Source organism: Solanum lycopersicum, chromosome 8 (genome assembly GCF_036512215.1).
Source record: "Solanum lycopersicum chromosome 8, SLM_r2.1".
Lineage (NCBI taxonomy): Eukaryota > Viridiplantae > Streptophyta > Magnoliopsida > Solanales > Solanaceae > Solanum > Solanum lycopersicum.
This window is the reverse complement of record NC_090807.1, coordinates 56,579,751-56,590,132: the sequence shown is the minus strand read 5'-3', so window position 1 is coordinate 56,590,132 and position 10,382 is coordinate 56,579,751. Positions and strand designations below refer to the sequence as shown.

The window sequence follows — 10,382 nt, the reverse complement described above, 5'->3', positions numbered from 1 at the left end:
AAGAAAAATATTTGCTATGTCTAATTTTATGTGACATTATCTCCTTATTAGTCTATTTCAAAAAGAATGTCATCTTATTAGAATTAAAAACAATTTAACTTTAAAATTTTCTTTTTATTTTTAATGAAATAAATCTCAACCATACAAATATAATTGGATTGTTTCATACCACAATCTAAAAGTATTTTTTTTAAAAAAAATATTGTATCAAGTCAAATAATATCATATAAAATGAAATATTCCTTCCGTTTAAAAAAGAACGATCCTACTTTCTTTTTAGTCTGTTTAAAAAAGAATGGGCACTTTTCTTTTTTGACAACACTTTAACTTTTAACTTTCCACATGGTATGTTTAAGGCCACAGGATTAAAGGGCATTTTGATACATTTGATACAACTTTAATTTAGAACCACAAGATTAAAAAATTTTCTTCTTTTCTTAAATTCAATTCCAAATCAAATTAGGCTATCTTTTTTTAAAGAAAAGAAATATTAATTATAAAGGTAGTCGGACTAAATTATTTTTTGCTTGCTCATTGATTTCAATTTAATACTATAGTACTCTCTTTTTTACCACATTAATCCCACTCCCCAATTAAAAAGTAAAGAGTAAAGATTTTAACAAACAAGTAATTATATTATATCATGCTTTTTTATGCTACTCTTTTAGTTCATGTTAAATGAATTGTTGAGATTTTATTATGATTAAAAATAAGTGATTTTTTTATGAATTGTTAGAGATTTTATTATGATTAAAAATAAGTGATTTTTTTAATGTTCAAGAGAATTATTTGTACTTTCCCCTATATCTATGCTTCCTTTTAGAGTGTGTTTGGTATGAAGGAAAACATTTTCTGGAAAATGTTTTCCAATTTTCTCATGTTTGGTTGGGACAAAAGTTTCGGAAAATGTTTTCCAAATTAACTCATTTTCCTCAAAATTAAGGAAAATGACTTCCCTTCAAAAATTAAGGAAAACATTTTCCATAACTCTCCTCCAATTTCAAATTACTTTTTTTTGGGGAAAAACATCAATTTAAATAAATATTTTCAATTTCAAAATTTTATTTTTTCACTTGATCCTTGACCCTACCCCCGGCCAGCCCTCTCCCCCCAACCCAACCCCTCCCCAAAAAATTAATTTTGCTTTTTAAAAATATTTTCAACTTCAAATTTTTATTTTTAAACTCCCCCCTCCCCTCCCCCCCTCCCGGCCAGCCCCCCTACCAGCCCCTACCCACGCAATCCCCAAAAAAATTAATTTTGTTTTTTAAAAATACTATCAAATTCAAATTTTTATTTTTTCACTCCTATCCCCTCCCCTTCCCCTCCCCCTCCCCCCGCCCCCCCACCTCCCCCCACCACCACCCAAAAAAATAATAATTTTGATTTTGAAAAATATTTTCAATGTCGAAAATTATTTTTTACTCTAGTAAAAATAAAAAATGTCTCTCAAAAACATTTTTCATTCATAAATCAAACACTAAAAATCATTTCCATAAAATATTTTCTACTCACCAACCAAACATGAAAAAATAAGTCCAAAATCTACTTGTTTTCCAGGAAAACATTTTCTAGGAAAACATTTTCCATGGAAAACATTTTCCTCCGTACCAAACACACCCTTAATGGAGTTCTTAATTACGTACACTTTTTTGGGGAATAGTTTGAAAATAATGAAAATGATAATACTCCTTTATTTCATGGTAAGTGAAATTAATTTTTGGGTCTTTTTTCATTGTTTGAAATAAATGAATTTTTCAACCTTCAAAATGGATGTTTGATTTTTTTTTTCTTCATATTTTTCCTTTCCTTCAATAAAGGTTGATATTTTATAGGAGATAAATTGCACTACCTATAATGTTATATTTATGATTTAACAAAGCACAATAGCGAAAAATACTAGTTTAAATTATATCCTTAATTTTTTTTAATAGATGTGCATTACCTCACAAATACAATTAATATGGACTAAAGAAGTGAAAAAATTGTATAAAATGACAATTATTAATTCAAATTAAATGTTATAACAATATTTTCATTTATTCTAATCCGTAACAAAGCACTTTGCTATTTGCATCTCTCTCAGTATCTCGCTCTTCACTCTCAGCTCCCTGATTTCGCTCGTCACTCTCATTTTATACAAACACAAATGTTAAAATTGTTTTTATGTTTCTATAAAGTGAGAGAAAATTGTATATACAAATACAAATACATATTTCTTCGTCCGATACACTTATAATTATAAATTACAAATCTTCCCCAACCTAATTCTCTTTTGTCTCTCTCTCTTTCTCGTTTTATACAAATACAAATTATATATTGTGTTTCTATTAAGCGAAAGAGAGATTTGATTTACAAATACAATTGTTTTGACTCGATTCAATTGTATATGAATTCAATTTTATGCAGATATACAAATACAAAGAGCATATACATATACAAACGAAATTTTCGTAGATACAGTCACCCGATTTATACACATCACTGCGATTTATACAATTTAGATGTTTGCAGTTTTATACAAATCAAAGTTGCTTGCGATTCTTCACGGATCTGATGCTCCATAGCAAACATAAAATTTGCTATGGAGCACAATTATATAACTATATTTATAGCATATAAATATTTCATTTTTATATTTGCTTAACCTAAAATTCCCTCTTTTAAAAGTAGTAAAATGTCTTTTTTTCTTTGGGAGGTTATCATTTCCTAGTAATTCACTTAACATGGACTAAAAAATAACTATTATTTTAAATTTAGCTATTTTTAATAAACACGACAATTAACAAGTATCCGACAATGGGACAAAGAATACGCTCGATACTATCAGAATTTTAAGAAATTAGTACAATGGTCCCCTTCAACAAATGAGAATATTATTTTTTTCTTTTTGGTCATTTAGCTGTTGACCCTTAATGAAAATATTCTTTCTTTTACATAAGTGAGATGGATAGGACCATTTGCTTGTTCTCAGATAAGCAATATCTATGAACAAAAGCTGTCACTCAGAAATAATATTCTTTTGTACATTTGATTGTTTCTTAGACTCTTGTCTATGAGACATTGTTCTTGGATTGCGTTTTAATACATACATGGTGATAGACAAACACAACGATGCATTTCTTTTCTTTTCGTCATAGCTTTGAAATATTGAATTTCTTTTTGATTTTATTATTTATATAGTAAAAAGAGGTAACCTTTAATTAACATGTATCTTTATGTAGATACATGTTTTATTTCAATAAGAATAATAATGATTATTGTGAAAGAAGCTGTTTGTCAGTGACAAAGTGTTTGTGTCTAGTTATACATTTACTTTTTTTATTTGGCCTATAGGAATAATAATGATTAAGTGAAAGAATAAGGGTTTTTTTTAAAAAAAAATAAAAAAAAATAAATTAAAGCTATGGTCTTTATTGTTTGCTAGTGAAAAATATTATGCGTGAAAAACATTGTTACACCTAATTTTTGACCGTTGATTTTGTTGTTTATATAGATGCAATTTCTACTTTCAATGATTACAACAAAATAATTTATGGGTACAATATTATCTATAAGCTAATTGGTTATGTTCTTAATATTTTTCAAAATAGACTATTTTCAAATAACAAAATCTCAAATATCACTATAAAGCTACTTTTGGACCGATGAAATTATGGTGATGTCTCAGAATGGTAGATGCTAGTACACATATAATCATCAACTTTCAAACTCACTCGCCATTCGAGATTTTCCTTAAAAGCTATTAGTAACGATTTGAAATGAAATAATATTGATTTATAGAGAATTAAGAATTATTGAAGTTCCTTAAGGAACTATAACACATGAGGAGCCAAAAAGAAACATAGATGAGCATTTTAAAAGTAGCAATCTACTATATATTAGCATTTAGTTTCATTATCTACATTTTTACACTCAAAATAACATCCAAAACATTGAGCAACACTCGTTAATTTATGCCCAATACAAAGTAAACCAAAAAAACAAAAAAGTAACATTAAGATAAAAACAAAAATCTTGGATTTGGAGTTAGAAATCCCAAAATCTAAACACTACCACACCTTTTCAACCCTAAACCACAAGAATTTGATCTAACAAAAGAGTCCAATGTCTTTGCAACATCACTAGCACAAGGCCTTGCTGCTGGCTCACTAGCAGTACATTGAAGAGCCACATTCATCATCTCCACCATTTTATTCTGATTATTCACTGCGTCACTCTTCAATAATGGTTCAATCCATGTCTCCAAATGACATTCTGAGTAGCAATATCGCGCCCAATCAACTATACTCTCACGTTTCCCAAATTCAGCATCACCGCGATTTTTTCCAGTCAATAACTCTATCAAAACAAGCCCAAATCCATATATATCACTCTTCTCCGATATTCCATTGTATTCTACATAGAGAAAAGTTGTAACTCGTAATTAAGTACGTGCATGGAATAAAAGGCCATGACTTTTGTTACACTAACACTAAATTAATTGTTTTCTACGTAAAGAAAGAAATGATAATATTGATAAAGTTAAGATAATTATATGTCTCTACATTTATTTTTAGACCAAAAAAAAAACAATCATGATTGCTTCCATGACATTTATTTGCTTAATTCCTTGACCTTATCATTACTCCTAGCGACTATGAGAACCAATGTTGAAAAAAAAGAACAAATAAAGACCAAGTACGTAGATTCTAAGAATTGTTTTCTATTCTAATAATTAGAAAAATACAAAATTTCTTTTAGTTAGATCAAATAATTTTCAACATAACATGACATTCCTATCACATCACTTCTAAAGCTGAAAAAAAACAATTTTTATTATAGTCATCATAGCTACGTTACACTCTTTAGAAATTATATATATGTATATATATATATATAGTAGTTTGTTTAAGTGATAACAAAAATTGTTAAATATCGAGTTTATCAATAAGTTATATGCATTATCAGTATAAATTAATTTACACGATCTACTTAATTAGTTGAAAAATATAAGCTTATAATCTTGCAAATAAGAATAGAATACATGATGTTAAACACGAGAGGTAAAAAGATCGATGACAAGGGTAAAATGGTAAATTTACCTGGAGCAACGTAGGCGGTAGTGGTGGGAAGACTCAATCTCAGACGAGGTTCATCTTTTCCGTCAATGATAACTTTCCGGGAAGAAAGTTCACCGATGAAAATGGTTGGTGAACAAGAAGAATGCAAATATTTCAATGCTCTAGCTATGCCAATAGCAACTTTTTGTCTACGTTCCCAACTCATCACTCCAATCACTTCACTCAAATCTTTACCTTCTACATACTCATAAACCAAAATACCGCCTTTCTCCGATTTGCATGCAGCCAATATCTTCACAATATTTGGATGTCGAATATTTCCTATTTCTTGGATGTTTGTCCAAAAACTTGTTGGAATAATATTCACATTCAACTTCTTCACGAACATTTGCATGTTACTTATTTCGGAATAAAACTCTCCAATCCCTAAGATGTCATCTAGGGTGATGGATTTCGAGGCTTTTGAATCGAAGAATTGTATTTCCCAATTATTACCATTCTGAGTACTACTCTCCACTTTCTTCACCTTCAATTCTCTTCTTCTTTGAGTAAATACAATGACTAAAGCCGAAAATACTAGCAAAACTAGTATTCCAAGAAGAAATGTCAAGAAGAACCACCAAATTGAGCTTTTCTTGAGCGATTTACAAGGCGTTAAGCCGCTTGTAATGTCGTCTCCACGGGCACATAGTTGGTTTCCAACTACCGCACTTGAATTTATAGCTAGGAAAGCTCCGGTGGACGGTAAATTCCCATGGAAGTGGTTGTGAGAGATGTTAACCAACACTAGTGATTCAACTTTCCCTAAATTAGGCGGGATTTCTCCTGATAATTCATTCACGGACAAATCAAGTAGGCTAAGAACTGGCATTTGTGAAAGACTAGTTGGAATTTGACCAGAAAATCGATTTTGGCTCAGATCAAGACTCACAATCTTCTTGCATGAAGATAATTCATTAGGGATTTCACCTGAAAGCTTGTTGCTTCGTAATTTAAGCTCCATTAACTCTGATAACTCCCCGAAATTCTTAGGAATTGTACCGTTAAAATCATTTTCAGATAAGTCCAAGTTTTCGAGTTTCTTGCTACCAAAAGAGTCAGGCAAGGTACCGAAAAACTTGTTCCTGGCCAAATTTAGCATTTGAAGTGATGGCATATCCCATCGTCTTTCGCTAATGGAACCAGAAAGATTGTTTCCCGAGATATCAAGGAAGTAAACAAGTGGGAGCTCTGTGAATTCTGGAGACAATTTACCAGTGAGGTGGTTGTTTTGAAGGCGGACCCTTTGTAAGCTTTTGCAATGGCTCAAGCTTACAGGGATTTCGCCGTGAAGTGAATTTGAAAAGAGTATGAGTTTGAAAAGATGATTGTGATAACATATGGTTTCAGGTATTTTACCCGTGAGGTTATTGGTGGAAAGGTCTAGAATTGTGAGATTGTTGTGTTTTCCAAGGTCCTTGGGAATCTCACCACTTAATTTATTAGACCATAGTTGAAGAACTTGAAGTCTAGGTAAGGAAGATAAAGTATTTGGAATTCTACCAGTGAAACTGTTCGCGAACAATTGTAGAACTTCCAAATTCTGTAATTGGGAAATAAGCTCAGGAATTTCACTAGACAAGAAATTATCGCTTAAATCAAGTGAGACGATTTTCTTGAGATTAAATAGAGATCTTGGAATCGGGCCAGTGAACTTGTTTATGTAAAGAAAAAGGTACTCAAGATTGGTGAGATTACCTAAAGATAAAGGGATTTCACCTGTGAGATTGTTGTACACGAGATCGAGATGGTACAAAGAAGACAATCCACCAATCTCTTCCGGTATTCCACCGGAGAAATTGTTGTATCCCAAATAAATAAGCTTCAAGTTCTTCAGAAGACCAAGTTCTCGAGGGATTTCTCCTATTAGTTGGTTTGAAGCAAGAGTCAAAAACTCCAAATTAGAAATATTTGAAATGGACTTCGGAATGCTCCCAACCAACACATTGCCACCAAAATCAAGAACTTTGAGCCTTGAGAATAAACCAATATTTTCGGGGATTTTCCCCGAAATCATGTTGTTTGAGAGATCCAATGTCTCGAGAAGTGGGATTCTCGAGCCTTGAGGAAGTAGACCTGTGAAGTTATTGTTACTAAGATTGAGAAATCTCAGCGCCAAACAAGTTGAGATATTACTAGGAATTTCTCCATAGAGTTGATTATTCGAGAGATCAATCAATTCAACGTATGGAAAGTTGAAAATCGTCTCGGATAATTTTCCAGATAGGTTCTTCCCTGATAGCTCAATTTTTGCAACATGCAACAAGTCATCACAAACAACACCATTCCAATGGCAAAAAGATTGAGACCGCGGAATCCAATCATGAAGAGATCCTAATGGATCCTTCATTGATGTTTTCATCGATAAAAGTAGCTCGAGCTCAGAGCTACTTTTGACTTGCTGCATGTAAAATAGCACGAACACGATCAAACACATGATCGATTTTGATCCTACGTTGGCCATCTTTTTCTCTAGCTAGATATGAAAGCTCTATATCATAAGTTGCATGGAAAAAGGGGTAACTAAATAAAGCTTGAGCAACTTTTTGCTAAGAGGAATGATCCTTCATTTTCCTGTCACAAACATGAAAAAAAAATTATCTGTTAATATAACAAAAACCTTGGGATCTGGTGCTTTACAAAAAAAAAAAAGTTTCTTGAAATAAATAGAAAAAAAAAGTGATGGACTAAAATCTAAAATAATCTCAGCTTTCTATGTGGAATCTTTTGATATACAAATCTGACATTTTAATATAACTATAAAAATGTTCCTATATTCTCATCATCATTATGAACACATACAAGGGAGCACTACAAAAATGTGTAATTAGAGTCTTGTTTAGATTGACTTATTTTAAGTGTTTTTTAGTGGAAAATTAAGTTTTCAAGCAGGATAAATTAGAAAAAAAATGTTTATAAACACTTGATTTTAAGCTAAAATGATAAAAACGAGTCAAAAATCGATTCAAATAGACTCATTATATATTTGCAAGACATAATGTTGCAAATGGTATTTTACAAAAATAAAAAGAGAGGAAACATGAAAGATGAGACATAGAATTAACAAAATGATTCAAATAGTACTTACCAAATTAATTTGCAATAAGGATATTTTTTTTTTCAAAGATTGTTTAGTTTTGAGGATTTGAAATGAAGATATATGGGGATATATGGGGTTGAATAGATAGGGTTTGGTAGTGAGAATTTGAGAGTATAAATAGAAGGAGCATTAGGAAAATGAAAAAGGGCATAGAATTGTGGAATAATTACAATAATGCACCTTGACCTGTATTTTGAACATGAAGGGTTGGTTGCAAGTGAAAAAGGAAGAAAGGGAAGGGACATATGTTGGAGAAAGGCTTAAGCTTTTGTCGGATTTTACCAAAATGCTCTTTTGACTCACTTTTCGAATTGTCAAAAAACAAATTAAAGGATCTCTCTAACCGTTGAAAATAAACATTATTGGCCATATGAGATTTCTTTCCCTTTTTCTTCAATTAATTATTATATATTCAATAATTATGATGACAATTTTAGCAAATTAAATGACAATTTCAATTGTCTCTTGATTGGTTTAGTTTCGGAAAATGATTTTAAAATGAAATAAGGAAGACATTTTCCAAAATTCTCTTTTAACTCATCTTTAACTCGAGATCCGAAATCCAACCTCAACCCAGCACACAACTCTCGATCCAACCTTTGACCCAACCTTGAAATCCAAATTTTGACACCTAGTTTGGGGATCAACAGTAGGGTCCCAAGTTACGTCTCAGGTCATAATTTGGGTTGAAAATCAAGACTGAGTCAGCATTGAGAATCAAATCTCAAGTCGAGCTTGTATCACAAAATTAGAGTTGGATCAGAAGTTGGGTCTAGGTATCTGTAGGGAGTTGGATTTCATATCAGGATTGGGTTTCGAGTCAACATTAAAAGAAGGGTCGTGGTTTAGAGCCCTATTTTAAATCGAGAGTTCGTTTTTACGTTGGAGTCCTCGATTGGGGTTAATTATAATTGGGTTATGGTTCGAGGTCTCGATTATCGGGTCAAGGTCCGAAGTTAAGTCTCTGGTTAGAGTTGGATCTCAAGTAGTAGTCAGGATGTGGATCGTGGGTTAGATTTTCGTGTGAAGGTCGGGGTCTAGACCCGACTCTCGAACCAACTTAAGAATTATCTCCCGTACTTCAACCCTAACCCCCACCCAATACTCAATTACTTGACCTTGATTCAGGATTCAACTCTCGTCATTGACTCGGGACTCGACCCCAATCCTAGATCTGAATTGTGAGCCCAACCCTTGAATATGACTTCACACGTAGATCTAAAACCCAAGTTTAAACGCTATACTAACTCAAGACTTGTCTACCCACACTGTCCCAGATTCAGGACCATCTCCCGATTATAGTATTTTCTGATACGGTTTATGTCATAATATTTTTTGTATATTACACCTGAATGCTCTTGTGATGATATTTTCTCTTACTAACCGAACTACATAAATAAGTTAGAAAAACACGTATATATATGGTATATATAGAACATATTTTTGTGTTGAAAATACAATTAAATAATAAAACATTGTTCACTCTAAACACCCATATCAAAAATAATTTTTCACGTGTTTGACCTATGAAAAAGAGTCATGCCCGCACATGAGGGGAGTGTCTTCTTTTAAGTCAGTCTTCCTCTGAGCAGAGGCGGACTTACATATTAAGATGGGGTGCACATGCACCCGTTAACTTTGAAAAATGATATGTAATACGTATATCTATCTTGAGAAATTGACAGAAACTAGAATATAATTAATAGTGCACTTATGAGGAGCACAGGAGTAACCTGTTGGTACTAGCTAAATTATTCACTCACAAGATCACGGTTTAAATCCAAGTAAAGCCTTTTTGATTATTTTTATTAAAGTTTAGCTTGAAAATCATATTTGGTGTGCCCGAAGTGTTCAAATCCCGAGTTTGCCTCTGTCCATGACGGGGGTGTCTTCTTTTATGACAGTCTTTTATGATACCATATTAGTATATGATATGCTATGTAGGTATACAGAGGACTGAGGAGTATTTTCTTTGAAGGGATAAATCAGTCCTCTCCGATACTATGTTTGTATGTAGTATATTATGTTGATATCATAGAGAATTGAAAAAAATTTTGAAAGAAAGTATCGGTCTTTTATGATTTGTAGTCAATTTTAGGAGGAAAATTATGAGGTTAAATTTTGTATACCGTCGATGTAAACAATTTTTCATAGTATCAGGTTATCTAAAGCATATTTAT

The 10,382-nt window shown here is 32.0% G+C and overlaps 1 protein-coding gene across 1 annotated transcript; it reads right to left on the bottom strand.

Annotated features, from left to right (window-relative positions):
- Positions 1–3,855: 3,855 nt before the first annotated feature.
- LOC101250910 (leucine-rich repeat receptor-like serine/threonine-protein kinase SKM1) lies at positions 3,856–8,503 on the bottom strand. The gene is made up of 3 exons (XM_004245106.5): positions 8,191–8,503; positions 5,085–7,676; positions 3,856–4,398 (listed from the first exon to the last, which is right to left on the bottom strand). The coding sequence occupies exons 2-3, from the start codon at positions 7,564–7,566 to the stop codon at positions 4,046–4,048; spliced, it is 2,835 nt and encodes a 944-aa protein (XP_004245154.1). The 5' UTR covers positions 7,567–7,676; positions 8,191–8,503; the 3' UTR covers positions 3,856–4,045.
- Between the last annotated feature and the right edge of the window lie 1,879 nt (positions 8,504–10,382).

What these genes read in the sequence shown, in the direction of transcription:
- LOC101250910 (XM_004245106.5), bottom strand. Translation starts at nt 7,566, where the DNA reads ATGGCCAACGTAGGATCAAAATCGATCATGTGTTTGATCGTGTTCGTG. An exon ending in TACCGCCTACGTTGCTCCAG is followed by an intron (nt 4,399 to 5,084) that starts GTAAATTTACCA and finishes TTCTCTATGTAG; the next exon opens with AATACAATGGAATATCGGAG.